Genomic DNA, 26288 nt, shown 5'->3' with positions numbered 1-26288 from the left:
TACTATTCAGTTGTAACGTTCGTTCATTTATACATTACAGTTTCATTATTGATTGTTATAACGTTAAATGAACAGATCAGAATCTTGGTTTCGGGGAGTTCCCTGTGTCCCTCCTTCTCCTGTTTTTTACTCTAGATCTCTTGCATAGTTTGAAATAAACTGAAGGAGGAGGTTTCAAAAAGCTGTGATTGACTTCTTTCTGCAGTATGCTCACAAGAATGGACAGAGTATCCTAAGGTTCAGCATACCATTCCTATCTACTGGAAAAGATATTGTGGTAAGTACTACTGGTGTATGCAGCGCTAATCTCTTTTTATTAGTTTTTAAGGATTGTCATTGTTCTATCATCTTGGCTGACAACACGTTGTTTTTTTTTTTTTTAATATTTATTATTATTTTAAATATCCAAGACAAAATACATCTTGAAATGAAATTTCCTAATACAGAGGAATAACGAACATATAACTATATTAAATTAAATAGAGATTATAGACCACAAAAGAGAGGATCCAAGAAATAAGAAGTCAGAACTTATCCAAATCTATAAACAGAAAATCTGGGTCAATGTTCTAAGTAACCATGCTGGCAAACATAATTTTAAAACTACAATTTTTGCATGACATTTTATCTGAAATATCTAGTCCAAAAGATATCTCTTTATGACCAATATATTTAATCAGAACATCTTCACTTATACCATAATTTTGATCAATGATCTCCTCCAAACAAGGAAATACTATATACGTCTCATTCTACATTTGACACCTTTGATACCTTTGATATTACCTCTCCAGTCCCTGCAATATCCATTGTAATGCGCCGACAAGCCAGGCTGCGGATATCTGATCTGGATACCAATGTTCAAGACCGTTTTTTTAACATACCTGCATAGAAGATTATTTATTCGGAGACAGTATAGAGGAGGCCACTCAAAAAATCAAATGTCATACTGACTGCTTGATGACCTCAAAATCTTGTCAATCTCATCGTACAAGGAGATATTCAAACAACTTCAAACACACAAATTTCTACTCGAAACACGGGTATCCCAGCCTGCTTCGTCTATTCAACCAACTCAAAGACGGTCCTACAACAAAGGCATCAGAAAGCGCTCAGACTGTACCTATCAGGGGACAACTTACCCATTATTAGTGCTGGACCTTTTATAACTTCAGATCACTGGGTCCTTCAAGTGGTGAGTCAGGGCTGTGCCCTTCGATTACACAAAAGACCTCTGAATCATCCTCCATGAGTCTCTTTTCAACTCCCAGCAAAAGACCCTCCTTCACCAGGAGCTCTCAGCCCTACAAAAATCAACCATTCCATCTCCAATCTTATGACAATATCAGACAACTTCAAAACATTCAGAAAAGAAATCAAAACCCTGCTTTTCAAAAAATTCATCCAAATATCTTAACCCCTCCTCTTTTACCTCCAGAAGATTCACCTACCTTCAGATAACCTTCCCCCAAATTACCCACCTTAACACCTTCCAATTAAACAAATACCATAAATAGAATGTAACCTACCCTCTCTAACTGCATTCCATAAGTATTTTTCATACAATTCTTCACAGTCAGTTTAATTTCCATCCTATAAATTCACATAGAATTTTTCTTTTTTTCAACCATCTTTATTTTCTCTTCTTTATTAATTTCCAGGTACTTTAGTTAGATTGTGAGCCTTCGGGACAGTAAGGGAATTTTTTTAAGTACCTTCTTACTTCTCATTTATAATCTTAATGTATATTTTCTTCAAACCGCTTAGAACCTAACGGATGTAGCGGTATATAAGAAATAAATTACATTACATTACATTACATTACTTCAGCTCAGTGCCATAGATATTCCCTTGCGGGAGAGGGGCAGAGGTTTCTATTCCAAAGTATTTTCTCATACTGAAAAAAAATGGAGGTCTCCGTCCAATTGTGGACCTATGTGCCCTCAACAAATACTTGGTGAAGGAGAAATTTTGAATGGTCTCGCTGGGAACCTTATTACTTCTAATGGAGAAGAATGTCTGACTCTGTTCTGTAGACCTCAAAGCCTATACTCGCATTCCCATCCTCCCTGCCTATAGGAAATATCTTCATTTTTGACTGGGAGCACAACATTTAGAAGCCAACTTCCCTCCAACCCTGTTGTTTTTGCCAGGCTCATGGTAAAGTAACTAGGTCTTCTCAGAGGCATGAGCCTGGCAGCTAGGAAGTCTCACATGTGAGAATATGCTGCCTGCTTGTCCTTGGATAAAGTAAAGTTATTTATGTAACGGGTGTTATCTGAGGACAGCAGGCAGATATTCTTACAACCTGCCCACCTCCCCTATTTGGCTTCTTAGCTTTGTAACTTAACTGATAAACATGTGAGCTGGCAAAGGGGGGCGAGAAGGCACTCACATGTGCAGTATGGGCAGTTTGAGATTTTCTTCATTTTAAAAGTGGCAATATACTTTTGCACTGTCCATACTGGTTTCTGTAGATGACATAACCTGTATGTTAGAATATCTGGCTGCTGTCCTCGGTTAACACCTGCTTCAACTTTGCTATATTACCAGCAGAAGACACAGTAGGTAAATCCATCAATCAACTCTGGACAAAAGTTTGCAGCTATTCAGGTTCATAGAAGACAAAAGAAGCCTCTCAATTAGATTATGACATCACTTTTTTTTAAATTTGGGTACCATGAGTCAGCTCTTAACTTGGAGAGCTCATAGTAGATTCAACATTAGTCGGCCCTAAAAGTTATTCACAATTTTTCCATATTCACAGGCCAACTCTGCCCCTTACTCCTGTGAATATGGAGGGAGAAGTATATTTGGATTCAAGCAAGCTTGAGACAAATTTATATAGGATCTTTTAAGGGAGAGGGAGGAATAGTAAGTGGCATGGATGAGCAGACTGGGTAGGCCATATGGTCTTTATCTTCCTTCCTTCCTTCATTTTTTTTTTTTTTTGTCTGTTTCTGTGACTGATGGATAAAACCAAAACACTAAAAAGCTAAGAAACAAACTAGTGCTGCTGTTTTAAATAGTTCTGTGCAGGTTATTTGGATGAAATAGTACATGGTGTTTGACCTAACTAAAGCAATATGGTCCAGCTAGATTAATCAGTACTTTCAGTGATTGCAAGAAAAGTTTCTGTTTAGCAAAACATTTACACTTCAGAAATGTTTTAGCAAGTAGTGCCACAAAAGCTGAAGGAGTAGAATAGTTTTTCTGTGAAAATCTGAACTGTGCAAGTGAATATCTTTTATTTCTAATGCATTTTTTCTAGAAAACAGCGAAACCAATGAATCTCTAAAAACCAAAATGTCTGAACTTCGCCTGTACTGTGATCTGTTGATGCAGCAAGTTCACACAATACAAGAATTTGTTAATAAGGATGAGAAACACTCTTCACCCGGTAGTGAGGTAATACAGATATATTCTCATATCTTTTATGAAAAGTACACATGCACTGTACTGTTATAAAACTTTATAATAGTGTAGTGCCCAGGCTTATACGAGAATAGGGCAGGAGAAGTGATAATCTTCTGTGGTATCTTTTAACAGACTCTTCAATAGTTCTTCATGCTTATGGAGAAAATTTTCAACTCTAGTTAATACAAGAAGAAAAAGAAATGTTCCATATATTTCTCACTAAAAAGACTGTGTTAATTTGAGATGTTGTAGTTGGGGTGGGTGGATTGTAATCTAAGGGAAATCAGCAAGTAGCATGTTTTAAATCACATGGAAGGACATTAAAAAAAAGTCATGCACCTGGATAAATAGGCTGTCTGAAAATTATTCACCCATTCTTCAATAAAATAATATTTTGGGATTGATTTTGCATACTTTTTTCTGAGGGGAGGGAGAAGGTGCCCTCAAGGTGGGATTAGGTAAGTGGAGGCAATAGATAGATTTAAATATTCAAGTGTGTGTACTGATAAATGATGTGTTGAATTTATAAAAACAAACAAACCTTTAAAAGTTGGGAAAAAACTATAGATTTTAGATTTAAAGAAATTTATTTCATAGCTCAAACATAACAATGTTTAACTGTTCATACAGGCCACATTTAATTTTACTGCAAGGACACAGGCTCTGCTGCAGACACCGCGGGGTCAGTGCAGAAGCTGCATGTTAAAGCTGCTGAGTGTATAGCTTCTGTTTCAAGCTTTCTGCATAAATTTACTGCTGAGATACAATAATCAAAGAGCATGCAAGCTAAAGCTTGTGCTGTTGAAAAAACAATGCACACCACGGCAGTAATCTGCAGCTCATGGCTAAAATACCTTTGTGTCAGAGGCTCATACACTGACAGAAAGGAAGGTATTTAAAAACTTGCTGTTGCATGAGACATCATATCCACACACCCCTCTTTCCTAACTGACCTCCCTCAAACAAATACACTTGATGTCTAGTGGCACCCTCAAACCTTACAACCTACCCGCCCCCACAAGATGAGTCACTGATCCTATAATTCCCCCATCCCACCGCTGGATCTGCTAATAATAAGCCCTGGTGTCTAGCATACCTTTAAAAAAAACCCCACTTGTTACTGCCTCTGTGCCACTACCTTTGAAAATTGTGGTACCTGAACTGCCCCTTACACTGGGTCACACTACTTGCTGTCAGTCTCTGCAATAAAGACCTTGGTGAATAAGGTCCTGAGAGATTGATGTAGAAAGCAGCTTGTTAAAGCCGCTGACTGCACGTGGGATTATCGCCAAATTTAAATTGCCGCTGGATGAAGTAATTAGTGAGCATGCAAATTATTACTGTTAAAATCACAGCAGTAGTCCGCAGCTCATAGCCAAATGTCACCCTTCCTGTTGGTGCCTGAGCTGCAATTGGCTTAGATACTGACGGTGACATTTAACAACAACAAAAAAGTGCCAGTGGTCTGCACTGGCCCTGATCTCGCTCCTCTTCTACCTGACTTAACTGGGTTCTTCCCTGATATTAAATAATGGTATTTAGTGGCCCACTTTACCCCCCTGATGGGACTGTCTCCAGCTGGCACCCTGCCAGCCATCCTACTGCCCATCTCTCACCAAGACCAATTGGCTCCTTTTTCCCTATTTTAAAACAATCTCCCCAAAGACCTATTGTGGAAGGTGGGGTAAATTTTCCAAATTTTTATAGGTACCATCAAGCCTATATTTTGCGACAAGGTATGTATTGGATCCTCCCAGAGCCCATTGACAATATTCCAGATTGGTTCTGGTTAGAGTGGAGACTTATGTTTCCACTGCGTCTTGGCCACATAATTAGTATCAAAATGCCAAGGTTATATAAAGATCATAAAATATTTATGGATACCTGGAAAACTTTAAGGTATATAAATAGTCTGACTCCTATTCCGATAAATAAATCAACAATTCAAACAATTTGGTTAAACCCCAAGATCAAAATAGGCGGTTTTAAAATCATTTGGAAGCATTGGATGTTAGCAGGGATACGTACTTTAGAAGATGTAATAACTAATGGTAAACTGCTTGACTTTTCACAATTGCAACATAAATTTGGCTTAAACAATTCACAATATTTTAGATGGTTGCAATTGAAGCAGACCATTCAGGTAGGGTTCCCTGAATGGAAAAATCTTAACAATTATCATAGCCTAGAATTCTTATGCTTTCAGGTGGCTTCTACTGGACACCAGGCCGCAATGTGGTATAAATTAATATCTGGATATATAAATAAAAAACCAAAAAATGGTCTTAGAGACATTTGGAGCATTGAGATTAAGCATCAAATTAATGCATCTCAATGGCCACGACTTTGGTCTTGGAGGATAAGATGTACAGTATCAGCATCTATGAGACAAACATGGTTTTTTCTTTTGCATAGAGCTTTTTGGACCCCCACACGTTTACATAGAATAGATAGCTCTAAGTCTAATAAATGTTGGCACTGTCATCTTGAGGCGGGGACATTAGATCATCTTCTATTCTATTGTCCATATATATTAATATTTTGGAAATCAATTTGGCCTCAAATAAATAGGATGATGGACAATCCAGTAGCCTTGACTTATGATACTATTCTATTTGGTACAACAATGAGAGCAAAAAGTCAAATTTCGTCACATAATAATAAACTTTTATTCATATTAACTGGAATAGCAATTCAACAAATAACATGTAACTGGAAAAATTATGATAGACTAAGTTATAACTTCTGGTGGAATTCGGTATGCCATATATATAAAATGGAGCGCACAATAGCAACACAGAAAGGATATTTTGGTAAATTTCTGAAGATTTGGAGACCATTAACAGATTTTTGTAATAATTAATAACATTTTCCCATAATAAGAAAATTGGTAAGCGGGGATATGGGTGGGTACTATTTCATTTATCTCACAATTTGTATAAATTAATTAATGTATTTTCAAATACTATGTTAGAATTTCTGAAATATGAAAGGAGGGCTTGGGGAGGGTTATTTTATTTATATATTATCTAAAAATATGAATATATTGTATTTAAAATATTAATGAAAGAAAATCAAGTGTGTATTTATAAGATTATATGTATTTTTCTGATACACTTGTAATATGAAAAAATGAATAAAAAAAAAAATAAAAAAACAATCTCCCGCTTGTCTAGTGGTACCCCTTCTTCTTCCACCTCCACTCAACCAGAATGTAAAAAAAAAAAAAAATTCCCTGATGACTAGAAGGAGATAGGAGCAGTGCCTACACGCTTCTACCTCCGAGCCATCATTTGATTTTATTTTATTACTTGATATACTGCTAAAGACTAAATAATGTTTTATAGTGGTTTACAATTTTATTAACATAATTTAATAAAACAATTAACACAATATTTCAAATGGAAAATAGCTTAACCCAGTTCCTTGCCTAGTGGCAACCCCCTCCCCCACATGACCTGTTTCCTTCCTCCTGTTAAAAGGTTTCCTGTTTAGTGATACCCCTATCCCCACCCCAGCACAACCCTCCAAAATAATTCCTGGTATCTAGTGGCACCCAACTCTCAGGACCAATGTACCTTGAAGGAGGTAGGAGCAATGATGACCCAGAGGCAGAAGCCAGTGGGAATCTCCATAATGGCAATCCCTGCCCTTTGTGGTGCATCCTTGGATGCACTAGGCAGGGCTAGCTTGCCATATAAGAAAATTTCTCCTGTCTCTTTCAAGCTACTTTGGTTCAGGAGGAAGGGGTGGAGGTGAGTGCCACTAGATACTGGGGATGATTTTTTTAAAAGTTTTGGCTGGATGGGAGGGAAGCATGTTTTTATCAGGAGGAAGGGAGGGCCGGCCTTGTCGGGGGGGGGGGGCACAGGAGAATTTAAATATCATGTGGGAGGGAACTGGGTTAAGTGATTTTGGGGGATGAGGTAGAAGGGAAGGAGATGGGGCTGATGCTGACTGGCGGAGCTCTATACCAGCCTCAGAGATGGTGGTAGTTTCTGGCCTTTTGTGATGGACATTCTGTGGGGTAGCTGATCTTTATCATGCATTTTAATATGCCATAAGCTGATGTCTACTGGTAAAATGCTGTAGCCTGCAGTAGAGAGCTGCATGGGAACGGGGATGACGGGAATCCCGCGGGGATCCCGCGGGTTCCCCCTTTGGGTCACGGGGATCCCATGGGGACGCCCCCTAGGGTCGCGGGGATCCCGTGGGTACGCCCCCTAGGGTCGCGGGGATCCCGTGGGGACATCCCCTAGGGTCGCGGGGATCCCGTGGGGACGCCTCCGAGGGTCGCGGGGTTGGATCGCAGTGCACTCGAGCCGCGAGGGTAGTCTCCTTCTCCTTACCTGCCCTGTCGCAGCACACAGCCGAACGGAAATCTTCCCGATGTCAGCGCTGACGTCGGAGGGAGGGCTTAAGCAAAGCCCTCCCTTCCTCCGACGTCAGCGCTGACATCAGGAAGACTTCCGGTCGGCTGTGTGCGGCAGGGCAGGTAGGGAGAAGGCAATGGCGTACGTAAGAGGGGGGGAGGGGGCGGTCCGCCCCGGAGAATGTGCACAGCCGGTCAGGTCCCCCGATCGACCGACAACAGGCCCGGCCGACAAATCTCCCTGCCCTGTAGCCGCGAATCTAAATTATCTCTTACAGCAGCTTCACTACTCCAGCTGCTGTAAGAAGGTAATTTAGATTCGCGGCTACAGGACAGGGAGATTTGTCCGACCGGGCCTGTTCTGTTGTCGGTCCGGTGCAAAAGCGCCACAAAGGTGGAGGCAGGGAGGGAAGAAAGGTGGAGTGGAGAAGAAAAGACGCTTAAGGGGGGAGAAGGCCGCTGAAAGCACTGGGGAAGACAAAGGGGTGGAAAAGAACGCTGAAAGGACATGGGGTAAACGGGAGGAGGGGGGGAAGGACCCTGAAAGCACTGGGGAAGACAAAGGGGTGGAGAATGCCACTGAAAGGACATGGGGAAAACAGGGGTGGAGAAGGCCGCTGAAAGGACATGGGGAAGACAGAGGGGGGAGAAGGCCGCTGAAAGGACATGGGGAAGACAGAGGGGGGAGAAGGATGCTGAAAGGACATGGGGAAGGCAGAGGGGGGAGAAGGATGCTGCCTGACAGGACATGGGGAAGATGGTGGGGGAGAAGGACACTGAAAGGAAATGGGGAAGAGGGAATGGGAAGAAGACGCTGGCAGGGAAGAAGGCAGAGGTGCCAGACTATGGGGGGAGCGGAGGGAAAAAGATGGGTGCCAGACCAATTTGGGAGGGGGGAGAAAGGGAGAGGCACAGTAACAGAGCAAATGGAAGACACAGAGAGAAGAGAGGCAGTGGATGGAAGGAATTGAATGAGAACATGAAGAAAGCAGAAACCAGGCAATAAAGGTAGGAAAAAAATTCTTTTTTTTTTTTAATTTTTTTGCTTAAGGATAAAGTAGTATATTAGTTGTGTTGATAAAAATTTATAAACATTAGAGGCTCTGGTAGAAACCCGTTTACAAAGTATGTATTCTTCCCAATTAATATTTCCAAATTAATAAAGTCTTTTTGCTTATTTTTAAATGGGTTTCTACCAGAGCCTTTAATTCAGTAGCATAATTAAATGAAATAACTATTTCTGTAGTTTATAGGGACGGGCGGGGACGTAGGGGATTCATCGCGGGGACGGGCGGGGACGGAGGGGATTTCTCGCCGGGACGGGTGGGGACGGAGGGATTCCTCACGGGGACGGGTGGGAGTCCTCACGGGGACGGGTGGGGACGGGTGGGACTTTGGCGGGGACGGGTGGGATTTCTGTCCCCGCGCAACTCTCTAGCCTGCAGTAGCTTTCTATATTGGCCCTTAATGTACTATTGCATGATACTAGCAGTAAATAGCAGATATTCTTTCTCACCCTAAAGTGTGTGCTGTTAATAGCACAGGCTCATCCTCCCCCCGCAGCTGTGCCTCAGGCCTCTGTCTATTAGCTTAACTTATAATCTTGGCCCAGGCCCCACCAACCAGTATTTTTCTTTTGGTGCCCCGTTATCCTATCCTCATCCAATCTTGTTTTCCCTTGCACTAATCCCACTCCCATTCCCACTTGCTCCCTGGTTTTTGCCCAGTAAACTAACCATAGCCAAATATCTCTCCCTTAGATCACCATAGATTCTGTTACGTCCCTTCTGGATTCCATTCTCTAGGTGCTCAATCCTTTCCCACAATCCGAGAGTTGCAGAAATCCAAACACTTTTCTTAGCATATGTTCCTCCTACCGCAGATAGAGTCCCCTGCAGTTTTCAATTTCTGCAAGCAATATGTACAGAAATCTTCCGATTTGCTCTGCATCTTTTTCTTATTTTTTTCACTTAAGTTCATTTTTTTTTTTTCAGTGGCTTGACTGTTGTGAGAACCCTGTGGTGGTCCTCTGCCAAAGAAAAGGATACAGTCCCACACTGCTGGACTGCTGCTTCACAGAGAAACTTTGGTGGACCTGTAGAGCCAGCCTGCTGTGTGCCACCTTTCTCTCCCCTGGAAGCTTGCTTGCCCTCTGACCTTGTTAGGGGTTTTTAAGCACAGGCTGTATATATCCTGTGTAAAAGTCCCGCAGGGTTTCAGGGCACAGGTTGTGTTTCCCACCCCTGGCTGTGTGGAGATGATCATGGGAGCAGAGGGAACAGTCGGGGTCTGTCCAACTGACAGTTCGAAGATCTTCAAATCTGGTCAATTTGGAGCAATACTGGGGCAGAAAATCCTTTTCCTCCATTCAACTGCAGTGTACAGAGCTGGCAGGCAGGCACTTCAGACTGTAAACACACCTCTATTATTTCCTAAGGGAGCTTCGAGGGTGATCTGTGGAACTCCGTAAATCTTATTTTTGAGGGTTTCTTAGGGTATGGTTCAAGTCTCTCATCTCCCCAAACCACAAATCACTATTTTTTATTTTTGGATTTTCTTTATTTTTGCCGCTTTTGGAGCAAATTTGTGGGTGGTAGCCATCTTGGATTTTTATCACTTTTTTTTTTTTTTTTTTCAAAGCTTGAATTCTGCCTCAAAACCCCTTGAGCTTGGAGTCCAGATTTGAGAGAGGACCCCCTCCATCCACAGACTTTTTAAGTCTGTCTCTGTCCACCATTTCCTTGCTGGTGCTATGAAGGAGCTGAAATTGGAATCCACCTTCTCTGTCATACTGCTCGGTCATGGACCATTCTAATGTGCTCCATCCCATCCACAGCTTCTTCGTATGGTTACGGATCAATGGGATGCCCCAGAAAGCTCTTTCCAGTTCTCTACAACTGTGGCTAGGATTTCTCTACTGGCTATTGATATTCAGCAGTTTTTTTGACTAGCCCAAGTGAATTTTGCTGTTTTGCAAGTTGCCAGTTGCATGGCCCTCTCTAGCGATGGGGTATAATACTTCAAGATGTTTAGGCTGTAGTGGCAGCCTCCTTTGTGGCACAATCTTGTCACATGAGATTGCACCGAATGCCCTCTGCGGAGGAGGATGCCTGTGCTCAGCTAGTAATGGAAGGTGTGGATTATGTGGCGGATGCCCTTTATGATAATAATAATAATAATAATAACTTTATTCTTCTATACCGCCATAATCGTGTGACTCCACGTTCTCACTAAGGTCTTGGATTACACTGTATCTGCGCACCAGCCTCTTTTGATCCATCCTTGGGCTGGGGACTCTGCCTACAAGATCATTCTAAGTAGTCTTCCTTTCAAGGGTCAGCTCCTTTTTTGGTAAGGGGCTGGGTGTCTGCATGGTTAGCGTTGCTGCTCACCCTGTGCAAAAGTCTCACCAAACTTAGAGAGGGGACAGTAGTACTTTTTGTCCCTCCCTCAGACCTTGTTACAAGTCCATTTCCAGGCATATTCCAGCCCCTATGATGCTAGAGGTCTGATGGTGCTCTCTCATATCAGGGGCCATCTCTCATTTTTACCAGGAGTGGCCTCGAATATTCTCGGCTAACTGGGTGCTGGACATCTTTCGAGAAGAGCACAAGATAGGCTTGTTTCTGGAATCTCTGGCAGGAAGCCAGAGAAGTAGTCAAGAGTCCGTGCTACTCTACTGTGTCTCTTGGACAGCGGTAGAGCTCGTACCAGATTAAAAAAAAGAAAAGGGGAGGGAGGGGGAAAGTGAAAGTATAGTAGGGAGGGGGTTACTTCTTTAGGAGTGTTTGTCATTCTCTACTGATGCTTTTGTCAGTGTCTGATGGAGGAGCCTAACCTCAGGTGTTGAAGGCATCTTTAGAGAAAAGTTTTGATTTTGGATTAGAATTTTTCCAAGGAGGATTCTAATCTAATGTCTAGGGCAGTGACACGCAAACTTTCCAGCTGGCGGCATACTATATCCAGTGCCCCGGTTGGAAGGCACTCGGAAGTGCACGGACGTCAGCGCGATGATGTCATTGTGTCAATGTCTGCACATGTGCAGAGGCTCATATGGCTGCGACCCGCTTCAGTGGAGGGATCCAGGAAGTGCAGGGAGAGGAGGAGAGAGGCCAGCCAGGAGGAGAGTCATCCACACCGGCTGACTTCCTACGGGACGTGCCTCTTGCCGTGAGAGGCATGTCCTGTAGGAAGTCAGCTGGCATGGATGACTCTCCTCGCCAGTATGTGTCGCAGCACAAAGTTTGCAATACACTGGTCTAGAGGCAGGACATTCCAAAGTGATGGTGTGGTAACTGAAAAAAAATTGCCTTTCAGGTGGTATCGTAAAATACCTCACAAATGGATAGGATTACTAATAAATTCTGATTGTTGGATTGTAGCATTCTGATGGAAGAATATGGAATCAGATGTTTATTGATGAAAGGTGGAACATTTGTGTGTGTAGTTTTGTAGGTAAGGAGAAATATTTTGTAGGTGATGCAATATGTAATAGGCAGTCAATGAGCGTCACGAAAGAGTGGGTAACGTGGTCAAATTCTTTTGCTTTATAAATAAGTTTTACTGCTGTGCTGTGTTTTGCAAGATTTGAAGTTGTCTGATTTCTTTTTGTTATGCCTTGGTACAAATAATTGCAGTAGTCAATGTGAGAGATGATTAAGGAGTGAATGAGAATGTTTATGGAGTGGGGGAGTTTATGGAGTGGGGGAGTCAAGGAGTGAAGTGATTGACCATATGAGTTTTAATCTGAAGAAGCACTTCTGGACAACTGAACTGATTTGTTCATGGTAGGTTAGATTTTTAATCTAGGATTATCCCCAAAAGTTTAACCTTTGTGTCCATTTGAATAGGTATGGTTTCTATGTGAAGCCATCTTATCTGAAGTTGTGAATAATGCGCCTTTGGTTTTTGAGATGTTCAATGCGAACATATTTTGATTAAGCCAGACACTGATTTTAGTAAGTTTGGAATTTATTTCTTTAACTTCTTTGACTTTGGGGTTCAGGGGGTGGAGTATTTGGATGTCATCTGCGTAAGCAATAGCGGTGAATCCTATGGATTGGGCAAGTGTTAACAGAGGGGCTAAGAAGATAGACATTAAAGAGCAATGGAGAAAGGATGGAGCCCTGAGGGACCCCATAGTTTTGAGATACTGAGTTGCATAGTTGCAGATACTGAGTTATTAAAGCTTACTTGTTAATTTTGGTCCTGGAAATAGGAGAACCAGTTTAGAACCGTACCAGAGATTCCAGTGGATTGAACGCTCTTGAGAAGCAGTGTGTAATCAAATGTGTCAAAAGCTGCTGGTAGGACTGATTTACAATGGTCTCTGAAATAATGGATAGCTGTAGTTAGACCAATTAAGGAGAGTTCTGTAGAATCGTGAGGGTTGGGGTGGAAGGCATTAGTTTTTTCCAGGAAAGAAGAAAGTTGATTGAGTACTAGTTTTTCCGTAAGCTTGGATACAAAGGGAAGGTTTGCTATAGGATGATAGCTAGAGCAGTGGTCTTAAGAGGAATTTGCTAATTTGAGCTTAGGGAATATTGTAGCCAATTTCCATGGTTGGCCATGGTTCCAATGTAGAGACTTTATCATCTCTTGAATGAATGGACCATATATAGAGAAGTGGTTTTTTTTAAGCGTGAAAGGGGATATCGATTCAGTAGGGTTGTTTCATGTTTTTATGGACTGTATTGTTTGATAACTATCATCTAGTGAAGGTGAGCAAAATTCAGTCAGAGAGCTAAAGGAGAGGTGATTTTCAGTATTAGGGGAGTCTGAGGGCAAGGGAGTTAGTTTGGTTAATGTTGTTTCAGACAGTTTTAAAATTTGTTGTCGAAGTAGGTTGCTAGGTCCTGAGCTGATGGCCTGATCAATGGAGCAGTCCTTTTCTTGGTCTGTGAGGAGAGGGAATGAATGATAGGAGAAAAGAGCGGAAGAGTTATGTGCCTTGGCTATGTGTTTAGAATAGTATTCCTTTTTTGCTTTTTGAATTGAGTTTGTAGAGTGGCTTTTTCTTTGTAATGGCCTAGGGCAGAGGGTGAGTGATGTCTCCACTGACGTTCGGAAGAGTGAAGTTGTTGGCGAATGAGAACTAATTCTTGAGAAAACCATGGCTTCTTCTTGGTTGCTAGTGTGGAGGTTTGTTGTTTAATAGGTGCTATGGTGTCTTTCAGTATTTGTGTAGCCAGGATACTCGCATGCTGTTTTGCTGGATAGAATTACATCTTCTGATTCGCTGTGGCACATATGGCAGGAGTAGGCACCATTCCATCAGACTTCCTCAGTCTACAAGTTCTGGACTTGGGAGACGGCTCTCTCTTGCGAGGAGCATTCCTTCTTGTTGTGCGCCTTGGTGTCCAAGAAACCCTCTTTACGGCTTCTTATTCCAAGCCTGGTAGACTTTTCAATAGTGGTGTGCCAAGGACCAGGTGGAATCTGTGCAGGTTCCTATCCAGGTGTTTGTGGTTTTTCTTAAGGTGGGCTTGGATAAGGGTTTAGTGGTGACCTCCCTTAAGGTTCATATAGCAGGCCTTACGTGCTTTGGGCACATAGTGATTCTAGTGCGCTTATGTCTCATCCTGATGTGCCCAAATTTCTGAGATGGACACTTCATTTGCGGCCTCCCTTACATTAGCCTTTCCCTAAGTGGTCTCTTCACAGGATATTCTGCAGGGTGTTGTGAAAGCCCCATTCGAGCCACTACAGGATGCTTCGCTTTTGGATCTGATGATCAACAGTGGCTTTCAGACCTTCAGGCTCTTTTGTGCAGGGAACCCTTTCTACGGATCACTAACGCAGGAGTTGTTTTCTCTACGGTTCCTTACTTTCTACTGAAAGTGGTTTTGGATTTCCATATCGCCCAGGAGGTTCATTTGTCTGCGTTTCTCTCTACAGGGGCAGAGCGAAAAGATCAGATCTTATGCACATTGGACTAGAGAATGACATGAGGACAAATTTTTCCCCCTGCCTGCAGGAACTTAATTTCCCCATCCCATCCCTGCAAGTTTTGCCACTGTCCGTGTTCCTGCCCATTTCCTTTAAGCTCTGCTTTAACCGCACAAGCCTCGAACACTTATGATTTTAAAGTGTTTGAGGTTTGTGCAGATGAGGACAGAGCTTGCAGGAATGGGGCAGGGGTAGGAAAAAAAACTCTCTGGGATAGGAAAATGAGTTCCCGTGGGGACGGAGAAAAATTTTGTCCCCATGTCTTTCTCTATATTGGACATCAGATGGGTCTGGCTCCACAATTTGGAGATGACTTTTTTGGCTATCTGATCACCTCTTTGATCTGACTGTCACATCTTGGTGTGCTAAGCTGGCTTCTATGGCCTCAATCACCCGTTGACTTTTTGTATGGACATTTCTGTTACTTTCATCACCTGCAGCAAGCAGACACTGGTTTCTCTTAAGGCCCACTCAACTAGAAGTGTTGCTACATTGTGGGCAGAAGTTGGAACGATTCATCCAGATGAAATTTGCAGGGTGGCTACTTGGTCTTCTTTTCATGTCTTTACCTGGTTTTGCTGGGTGGTTGTGGCAACTCGTTCTAATGCTGCTTTTGGGACTTTGGTGTTGAGGGCAGGCTATTCTGTCCCTCCCTAGATGCTGCCATGGCTTTGGTTTGTCACCCAGAGTATGAAATCTGTAGGAGGCGTAACAGAATGGAAAATTAAGTTTTTACCTTTGATGATCTTCTTTCTGTTAGTCCCTGTAGGATTCCATATGGCCCACCCTCTCTGTGTAAGCTGTGACTTCGCCGATCAGCCGTGCACTGACACACAGCATCTCAAAGCATTCCCGTTCCTATGTGGTTCAGTTATCTAGCACATCTTTTGTGGACCTTTGTGAATCTTCTTGGACCCCTGAGGAAGATTTTTCAATCAAAACACGGGCTGTGTTGGGTCCCTGTTCCATCATTACAAAGATGTACCACTGCGTAACGACGTTGTGTTGGAAATAAAGACTTGGCATCATATACATTGCTTCTGCAGTAATTTCTTTTTGTTTTCTTCCATAGATGCTGCCATGGCTTTGGTACGTCACCTATAGTATGGAATCCGGAGGAGACATAACAGAATGGAAGATTAGTTTTTTTTACCTTTGGTGATCTTCTTTCTGTTAGTCCCTGTAGGATTCCATAAGGCCCACCCTCTCTGTGTAAGCTCAGTTGTTCTGAATTGCCTGCCTTTATATGCCTTGGTGTTTTCTCCTTATAAGCCACACTATCTTTCAGCCAGTAGCTGGGCCTTGTGAGGGAGTTCGCTCTTTTGTGAGTATATATCATACTGATGTTTGTTTTCTGTGGGTGCTCGTTGCCCATAACAGGTGAGTTCTGCTTTCAATCCTCACTGTTCTCTGTATTGACTGTTGCTTGTTAATGAATTATGTTCTTATGTCTTAAAGAGCAGAACAGAAATTTGTTTATGTTGCCAGGGAGGTTACCCCATGCCCCCTCACCCCCCCCCCTCTGTTTTGTCATGGATTTTTTTTCAGTATGGTTGTTTGACTTTGGGACTAAACTGCAGGGGGCTCTGTCTGTCTCTCTCTGAGGTAGGCGGAGCACATGCTCAGTAAAATGTTTGGATTTCTGCAGTTCCCTGATTGTGGGAAGGATTGAACACTTAGAGAATGAAATTCCACAGGAACTAACAGAAGAAAACCTAATCTTCCATTACTACTTCTAATCCTTCCTGGCTGCCTCAGCTGCAGAAATAAGCTTTCCTTGCATATGCATCATGCAGTTGAGCTCTCTAGACATATTTGGTTAATGAGAGGTCTACATGCATGTTACTCACTGTAGAGTTTACTCACATGGTAGACCTTGGCATACAACATATTAAAATGAATGGTAGCAAGGCTCTTAGGTGTTCTGCTCTGATGTGAAGAACTACCGCAGAAGATTTTAAAGCAAGCACAACATGAGAACCTGAACACCAGAGCTGAGGCAATTGTATTAAGGCAGAAAAGCCAATAACCCCTTCTGGTCCCCTAGTCTGCCAATGATTTTTTTTCTCCCATCCCCGCCCCCACCCCCACACAAAAAATGGCCTGTGTGTCTAGTAGCATCTCCAGGCCCTCATCTTGAGATGATGACCTAATTCCCTTACCCCTCATCCTTCCCCCAAATTTTGCCCTGGTGTTTAATGGCATCCCCAACCCTATGTGACCTCCCCCCCTTGGATGTACATTCAAGAGGAGGCAAGAGCAATGCCACCTCACTTTTGCTGTACATTGGCATTTTTTGAAAATTACGGCGCTTGAGACCACATGGTGCATACTGAGATGCATCATAATTCAGTGGAGACAACGGTGGGGAGGAACAGAAAGAGAGGTCTTAAGAACATAAGAATAGCCTTACTGGATCAAACCAATGGTCCATCTAGCCCAGTATCCTGTCTTCATGGAGGCTAATCCAAGTCGCAAGTACCTGGCAAAAACTTAATAGTAACAGCATTCTATCCTACTGTTCCAGGGCAAGCAGTGGCTTCTCCCAGGTCTATCTCAACAACAGTTTATGGACTTTTTCCTACAGGAACTTGTCTAAACCATTTTTTAAAAATCAGCTGCAATAACCACTCTTACCAAATCTCTAGCCAAACGCATTCCAGAGCTTAACTATTCTCTGAGTGAAAAAATATTTCCTACTATTGGTTTTAAAAGTATTAATCTGAATGTCCCCTAGTCTTGATGCAGTAAAATATCAATCCATTTGCACCCATTCTACACCTATCTCTTCTCTTCTCTTAATTTTTTTTTTTTTTGAGGGGGGGGGTCATTTCTAAATAGAAAGAAAATTGTGTCAACTGCTGGTGTAAATCATGCTATCAGATTATATGTTAAAATATTCATGCAGCCTGCAAACACATTTGATTTCTGATCATGTGTCACACTGTTGAAAGAACTTGGATTCACCTGCTTTATTTTGTACCGGTGAAAATATAGAAAGAAGTGCTTTAAGTGAAATGTTCTAATGGAAATGCAATAATGTATTAATATCAAAGTTTTTATGTTTTTTCACTTTGAATTATCCCAGTGCTGGTTTTTTTTTTGGCTCTTTTATGACTCTTTATTCAAGGTGGCTTCTCTTTCTAGAGCATGAATGAAGCTTCCTCGTTGCTCAGTGCCACCTGTAATACGTTTATCACCACTCTTGAAGAATGTGTGAAGATAGCCAACGCCAAGTTTAAGCCAGAAATGTTTCAGCTGCCTCATCCTGATCCTTTGGTGTCGCCTGTCTCACCTTCACCTGTTCAAATGGTTTGATCACTTAATTGGCTTATAAATAAATTTACTGGGCTTTTACTCTTTAGATGTTCTTTGGTTCATTTTTAGTAGCTGTCCTTGAGCTTTTGGTATATGTTTAAATGAAGAGCTCAATCACCTGGTACTTCTGGCACATATACAGGGGTTGAGTGTTTTTGCATGAGGGAATTAGTTTGTTGCTGATGGGTAATTTGCTTGGCACTGTTACATAGAGTGATTATAGTGACAAAGTTTTCTTAAGAATCATCCCAATACGGACAGCTGACTTTAAATACACTTCTTACTGGTGCTGCTCCATAGCTATAGGTGATAATGGGTGAGGGAAAGTTGTCCTTTCCTTTTTCTTACCAACAAATGTCATAAGCTGCATGTTCATCTACCAGCAATGCTCTATGTTTTGTGCAGGAGCACATGCCTTGTTTGACATTGTAGCGTGACTTCATTTTTGCCAGTGTATTTGGTCTGTTCATGCTAACTAATGTCCACTGAATACTTTCTCTTACCTTTTAGATGAAGCGTTCCATTAGCCACCCTGGCTATAGTTTGGAAAGGTAAGAAACACAATATGATTGACTGACTGAGCATGGGGGGGGGAGGAGTTACAGTTAGGCAGGGAAAAAACAAGTTGCAATATCAAAATAAGAGAGTATGCATTTAAATTCAATGAAGGCAACTAAAGGCGTCATCTTGCCCTTAAGCTGTAAATTAGAAAATGACATAGAAATTAAGCCTCCTGTTGTTTTAAGACCCATGTGGGGCCACATATGCTATATGGGGTTCACCTTGCATCCTTATTGCTAGAATTGGGGGAAAGCTGACTTGCTCTGGAATGCATGGTTTGTTGCAAGGTGTCTTTAAACAATTCCGGCAAAATGCTGAGCTTAGATTATTCCAACAGAAGTTGTGCTAATGGCCCCCAAAAGCATTTCCTGTGCAAACAGCATATGATTTCTTATGGATGGTTAAGCACTTCAACTTACAAGTTGCGTGCAGAAGACATCGATCCCTCCACTGCCTTATATCTCTGGGCAGCACCCCCTCTCGTCAGTCTTAACTTCTGCAAGTAAGTTGAGAAGATGTCTTTTCATCTGCTCTGCACTAGATTTTTTGTACTTTCAGTATTTAATCCAATATTTTTTCGAGGCTTCCCTGTGCTAAGACATTCCTAGTAATCCTAGGTCAGCTTTGCCTGGGAGAAACCAGGAGGGCCACACTTTTTTAAAAAGAGCACCTGCCTGGCCGGCCTGCATTAACAGGGAATGGTTCTCACCATTGCTCCCCCTGGGAATGATGCTCACCGTTGCAGAATCAGGCACTTGAACGCAGGCTGATTTTACCCTGTGACTAGCCAGGAGAGGTTGGTTGTGTTCCTCCCCCTGAAGAATCGTGTGGGAGCGTGAGGGTTGAGGGTTTCATGTTTTTGGAACCTGAATAAAATGCAGCCAGAAGAGATGAGCTGCTGAAGCTACCCTTGCTTGTCTGAGGCAGAAATCCCTTCTCCATTTCAAGCTGCAGAGAGAAGCTGAAGTAGGCATAGTACATGGTAGATCTGTGAGTACAGCTCATTACTGTCTGTGGGAAAATTGGGGTGGGTCTGAACTCAGCAAACTAGGGTTTCTGAGGGTGTCCCAAGGGTTCTCCACCTCTAAAATCCTATTTTCAGTAATTTTGAATTTTTGGTTTTGCTCCCACAGACTTTTTTGCCACTAAAATGCTGCCATGGTAGCTATCTTGGATTTCTCCATTTTATTTCAAAAGCCACCTCCTGCCTTAAATTGCCTCGATTTGGTTAAAATCAATTATTATGGACTCCTCAGATGGTCAGATGAGGAGCGTCCTTATACTGTATGCTGCAAGGTACATGAGCGGGGAGAGCTGGAGCCATGGGCTTAGCCCCCTCTGGACACGTCACAGGTCAGGAGGTGTAGAAAGCTTGAGATCTGGACCAAAAATCCGCCTCTTACCATATTTTTCACTCCATAAGACGCACCGGACCATAAGACGCACCTTAGATTTAGAGTAGGAAAACCAGAAAAATAACATTATCCCAGGACAAGCAGGCAGCATATTCTTAACACATGGGTGACGTCACCGACGGAGCCCTCGGTACGGACCTTTTTAACTAGAAGTTTCTAGTTGGCCGCACCGCGCGTGCGCGAGTGCCTTCCCGCCCGACGGAGGAGTGCGTGGTCCCCAGTTTCTTCGTTTCCGCGGAGCGAAGAAGACGCGTGTATTTTTTCAACGGCCGTTGAAATCACTTTTTCGCCTTCCCGCTCGCGTTTTTTTTTCCTAATTTTTTCTCTCTTTACCTTCGGGTTTATTTTTCTTTGATTTGCAAAAAAAAAAAAAAAACTTTCATTTTTTTCCTTTTCCTTTCGTTTTTGCCCCGGCGTGGCCTGTTGCCATTATACAGGCCTCGGACTTCGATTTTGCGGAGGCTATCTTCCCCTTCATGCCCCCGCAGGTCGGTTTTAAGAAGTGCCAGCGGTGTGCACGCCCGATCTCCGTATCTGACCCACACAATTGGTGTTTGCAGTGTCTGGGTCCGGAGCATCGGGCGGACTCCTGCACCCGCTGTGCCACTCTGCAAAAACGAACACTTAAAAATCGAAGAATCCAACAAACTCTTCTCTTCGGCACCGAGTCGGCGATGGACTCCTCACCTTCAACGGCGGTACCTCAAAAATCGGCACCGTCGACCTCGACACCGACCGACCCCGCATCGGCGCCGCTGGCGCCAGGTAAGCCGGCTAAGAAGCCTTCCTCTTCCCTCGAGCGCCCTCCTGCTACGGTGGCGACACCGTCCCTACCGGCATCGCACCGGTCCCGCAAACGCTCCGCCCCGATATCGGTGAGTGCCTCGTCATCGGCCTCCTCATCGCCGGGGCGTGGAGCGGCATCCAAGGAACCGAAGAAAAAGAAAGCGGTTCCGATGCCACCCCTAGATGACCGTATCTCGGTCATTCTACAAGCTCAGCTTCAGGAACAGTTGAAGAAACAACTTGAACAACTGTTACCCTCTATCCTGGCACCGCTCCTTCCGGTACCAGACCGGCCCGAGCCCCGCACCGAGCCCCCGGTGTCCACTCCTTCGGTACCGGTAAACACCTCTATGCCGATCCTTTCGGCTCAACAACTTCACGCCGATCCGGTGGTTCATTCTCAGACCACTGTGGATCCTCCTCGGCACCAGGCGGTACGGCACTCTTCTCGGGACCGAGAACGACGCCGATCGTCCTCCCCTGGTACCGTTTCAGTGCGCTCTGGTAAGTCTTTGTCCAAGACTCGCCACACCGCGCCCTCCACCCCGGTGTCTCGACATGCACCAGAGGTCAGAGACCCTGATTTGTGGGAGGAGACTCCCCTCGGTACCGAGGAGGATCCCTCCTCATCTGATGAGGAACCATCGGCACCCGATGCCACCTCTAAACCAGAGCAGTCCTCATTCACTAAATTTCTGAGAGAAATGTCTGCTGCCCTGTCTCTTCCACTAGAATCTGACTCGAAAAAGTCTCAAGCCTTTCTAGAGGCTTTAGACTTTGAGCAACCTCCTAAGGAGTTCCTCAAGCTTCCCGTACATGACATCCTGCGGGAAACGTTCTACAAGAACTTGGAAACTCCACTCACGGTACCGGGAGCCCCCCGTAAGCTGGACAACCTTTACCGGGTCATCCCTATACCTGGATTTGACAAATCTCAATTGCCCCATGAGTCCCTTTTAGTGGAATCCACTTTGAAAAAAACTCAGGGATCCAGTGTCTATGCCTCTACCCCTCCTGGCAGAGAAGGTAAGACCATGGACAAATTTGGCAAGAGGCTTTACCAAAATGCCATGCTGGCCAACAGGGCAAACAACTATTCCTTCCATTTTTCTTTCTACCTAAAACACTTGGTCCAACAACTGTCTACCCTTCAGAAGTACCTTCCTGAGCGCAAGGTCCCGCTCTTCCAACAACACATCTCTGGTCTTCTCCAGATGCGAAAATACATGGTCCGCTCAATATACGACTCCTTCGAGCTCACCTCTCGGGCCTCTGCCATGGCCGTAGCCATGCGTCGACTAGCCTGGCTCAGAGTCTCCGACCTGGACATCAACCACCAGGATCGTTTGGCCAACGCCCCCTGTCTCGGGGATGAACTCTTTGGAGAGTCCCTGGATTCCACCACCCAGAAACTCTCGGCCCATGAGACCAGGTGGGACACCTTGATCAAGCCAAAAAAGAAGGCTCCGCCTGCTCGACCCTATCGGCCTCAATCATCTTACCAGCGGAGGTTCTCAGCCAGGCCACTCAATCCGCCCCCCCAACAATCTCGGCGACCTCGTCAACAGCAGCACCATGCCCAGGCTCGATCTCAGGCCACTCAACCCTCTAAGCCGCCTCAGCCTGCTAAACAGTCTCAGCCCTTTTGACTCTTCTCTCCAGGGCATAGCCAGTCATCCTCCCTCGCTGCCTCTTCCACAGCCTATCGGGGGTCGTCTCACCATTTTCTCCAGCCGTTGGGAAGTCATCACGTCGGACCAGTGGGTCCTCAACATCATCCGCCACGGCTACTCTCTCAACTTCCAGACTCTTCCACCAGACAACCTTCCCGTAGAGTCTGCTTCACACTCATCTCAAACCCCCCTCCTCCTGAGGGAGGTTCAATCCCTCCTCCTTCTCAATGCCATCGAAGAAGTACCTCCAGATCAAAGGGGTCAGGGATTCTACTCCCGCTACTTCCTGGTACCCAAGAAGACGGGAGACCTCCGTCCCATTCTCGATCTCAGGGACCTCAACAAGTGTCTGGTCAAGGAGAAGTTCAGAATGCTCTCCCTTGCCACGCTTTACCCTCTTCTCTCTCAACACGACTGGCTATGTTCCCTGGACCTCAAAGAGGCCTACACTCACATCTCCATCAATCAGAGTTCTCGCCGCTACCTGCGGTTCCAGGTACTGCACCACCACTATCAGTACAAGGTGCTACCGTTCGGCCTCGCCTCCTCACCCAGGGTCTTCACCAAGTGCCTTATAGTGGTAGCGGCCTTCCTCAGGTCTCACAACCTCCAGGTGTTCCCCTACTTGGACGATTGGTTGGTGAAAGCACCTTCTTCTCAACTCGCGCTACAAGCTACTCATCACACCATCTCTCTCCTCCACCTCCTGGGGTTCGAGATCAACTACCCCAAGTCGCATCTGCTTCCCACCCAGCGACTTCAATTCATTGGAGCAGTTCTGGACACCACGCTCATGAGGGCTTTTCTTCCCTCCGATCGCCAGCGGACCCTCCTCCATCTCTGCCGTCAGGTGCTCATGCATCCCTCCATTCCTGCCCGACAGATGATGGTCCTCCTGGGTCACATGGCCTCGACGGTGCATGTCCTTCCTCTGGCACGTCTCCACCTTCGTACGCCTCAGTGGACTCTCGCCAACCAATGGTCACAGACTACGGATCTTCTTTCTCATCCCATCTCTGTGACATCATCTCTTCAGCAATCTCTCCAATGGTGGTTGAACTCCTCAAATCTTTCCAGGGGTCTACTTTTTCATCTGCCCCCCCACTCTATGATCATCACCACAGATGCGTCCCCCTACGCGTGGGGAGCTCACCTGGGAGATCTACGCACCCAGGGACTTTGGACCCCACAGGAGCGTCGTCATCACATCAATTTCCTGGAACTCAGAGCCATGTTCTACGCCCTCAAGGCTTTCCAACATCTTCTCTGCCCTCAAGTCCTCCTCCTGTGCACAGACAATCAAGTCGCCATGTACTACATAAACAAGCAAGGCGGCACCGGATCTCGCCCCCTTTGTTTGGAGGCTCTGCGCATCTGGACCTGGGCCACGGACCGCAATCTCTTTCTCAGGGCGGTCTATATCCAGGGCGAACAGAACTCTCTGGCCGACAATCTCAGCCGCATCCTTCAACCTCACGAGTGGACGTTGGACCCTCCGACTCTGCTATCCATCTTTGCTCGATGGGGCACTCCGCAGGTGGACCTCTTTGCAGCACCTCACAATCATCAGCTGCCCCAATTCTGTTCCAGACTCTTCTCTCCTCACCGTCTGGCTCCGGATGCATTCCTGCTCGATTGGAGGGATCGGTTCCTGTATGCCTTCCCTCCACTTCCTCTGATGTTGCGGACCTTGTCCAAACTCCGCAAGGATCACGCCACCATGATTCTTATCGCACCTCGGTGGCCTCGCCAACACTGGTTCTCACTCCTGCTCCAACTCAGCTCCAGGGAACCCATTCTACTTCCTGTGTTTCCTACTCTACTTACGCAGCAGCATCAGTCTCTACTGCATCCCAATCTGTCTTCGCTCCACCTGACAGCTTGGTTTCTCTCGGGCTGACCTCTCCGGAGAATCTATCTCAACCGGTCCGCCTCATTTTGGACGCCTCCAGGAAACCGGCCACTCTCCAATGTTACCATCAGAAGTGGACCAGATTCTCCTCGTGGTGTCTCCGGCATCATCAGGAACCCACCTCCTTAGCGGTGGAAACTGTCTTGGAATATTTGCTCTCACTGTCCAATGCTGGCCTCAAAACTACCTCCATCAGAGTCCACCTCAGTGCCATCACTGCGTTTCATGAGCCTATTCTCGGAAAACCCCTCACGGCTCATCCTCTGGTTTCCAGATTTATGAGAGGGCTCTTCAATATCAAACCGCCTCTCAAGCCTCCTCCTGTCGTCTGGGACCTGAATGTGGTTCTCTCAGCCCTCATGAAACCTCCGTTTGAGCCTCTTGCCACAACTTCGCTCAGGCTTCTTACCTGGAAGGTGCTTTTCCTAATTGCCATCACCTCTGCCAGGAGGGTTAGCGAACTGCATGCACTGGTTGCCGACCCACCTTTCACTGTTTTTCACCATGACAAGGTTGTTCTGCGTACCCACCCTAAATTCCTTCCCAAGGTGGTCTCGGCTTTTCACCTTAACCAGTCCATTGTGCTGCCCGTCTTCTTCCCTAAGCCTCACTCGCATCCAGGGGAACAGGCGTTGCACACGCTGGATTGTAAGCGTGCCCTTGCTTACTATCTTGATCGTACCAGAGCTCACCGAACATCCCCTCAGCTCTTTTTGTCTTTCGATCCCAACCGTTTGGGCCGTCCTGTCTCCAAACGGACACTTTCCAATTGGCTTGCTGCCTGTATCGCTTTCTGCTACGCTCGGGCCGGTCTCTCACTGGAAGGAACTGTCACGGCCCACAGGGTCCGAGCTATGGCTGCTTCTGTAGCTTTCCTCCGCTCCACGCCCATCGAGGAAATCTGCAAGGCGGCCACTTGGTCCTCAGTTCACACATTCACTACTCACTACTGTCTGGATGCATTCTCCAGACGGGATGGACACTTCGGCCAATCTGTGTTACAAAATTTATTTTCCTAATGGCCAACCATCCCACCTCCCTCTTTGTTAGCTTGGAGGTCACCCATGTGTTAAGAATATGCTGCCTGCTTGTCCTGGGATAAAGCACAGTTACTTACCGTAACAGGTGTTATCCAGGGACAGCAGGCAGATATTCTTACGTCCCACCCACCTCCCCGGGTTGGCTTCTTAGCTGGCTTATACTAACTGGGGACCACGCACTCCTCCGTCGGGCGGGAAGGCACTCGCGCACGCGCGGTGCGGCCAACTAGAAACTTCTAGTTAAAAAGGTCCGTACCGAGGGCTCCGTCGGTGACGTCACCCATGTGTTAAGAATATCTGCCTGCTGTCCCTGGATAACACCTGTTACGGTAAGTAACTGTGCTTTCTGAGCCAAATTGTGTACTAATATACCAGGCTCTGCACCCTATCTCCCCTTCCCTGCCAGGCTATTCCTTTCATTTTTCATATACACACAACAGATATAAATTATCAAAACTGACACATTTTGATCACTAAATTGAAAATAAAATCATTTTTCTTACCTTTATTGTCTGGTGATTTCATGAGTCTCCTTCCTTCCTTCCTTTCTTCACTCAGGCCCAACGCCCATTTCTGTTCCCTCCCTCCCATGCTCCAAGTTTGTGCCCCCCCCTCACTGCCTTCCAGCCTTTGTTCTTTGACCTACTTCCCTCCCAAGTTCGTGCCCCCTCACTGCCTTCCAGCTTTTGTCCTTTGTTCTCCCTCCAATGTCCCGAGTTCGTGCCTCCTCCCCCCTCACTGCCTTCCAGCCTTAGTCCTTCATTCTCCCTGCTGCGCCGGAAACTGCCTTCCTCCCTCTCTGCCATGCTGAAGCCTGCCTACCCTCCACTGATTCCTCCTCCTCTG

At 45.1% G+C, this 26288-nt stretch overlaps 1 protein-coding gene across 3 annotated transcripts in view; it reads left to right on the top strand.

Annotated features, from left to right (window-relative positions):
• PLEKHA3 (pleckstrin homology domain containing A3) overlaps positions 1 to 26288 on the top strand; it is a 71228-nt gene that overhangs the window by 27488 nt on the left and 17452 nt on the right. For 2 of the 3 annotated variants that reach the window (XM_033946468.1, XM_033946466.1), the window contains 4 exons: positions 206 to 277; positions 3272 to 3408; positions 17885 to 18049; positions 18566 to 18606. In XM_033946468.1, coding sequence (XP_033802359.1) covers positions 206 to 277; positions 3272 to 3408; positions 17885 to 18049; positions 18566 to 18606 — 415 coding nt within the window. The remainder of the gene's footprint in view (positions 1 to 205; positions 278 to 3271; positions 3409 to 17884; positions 18050 to 18565; positions 18607 to 26288) is intronic. The other variant, XM_033946467.1, reaches the window with a different exon arrangement.

Source organism: Geotrypetes seraphini, chromosome 5 (assembly GCF_902459505.1).
Source record: "Geotrypetes seraphini chromosome 5, aGeoSer1.1, whole genome shotgun sequence".
Classification (NCBI taxonomy): Eukaryota; Metazoa; Chordata; class Amphibia; order Gymnophiona; family Dermophiidae; genus Geotrypetes; species Geotrypetes seraphini.
The sequence above is the reverse complement of the archived record's forward strand: the minus strand, read 5'-3'. Positions and strand labels throughout refer to the sequence as shown.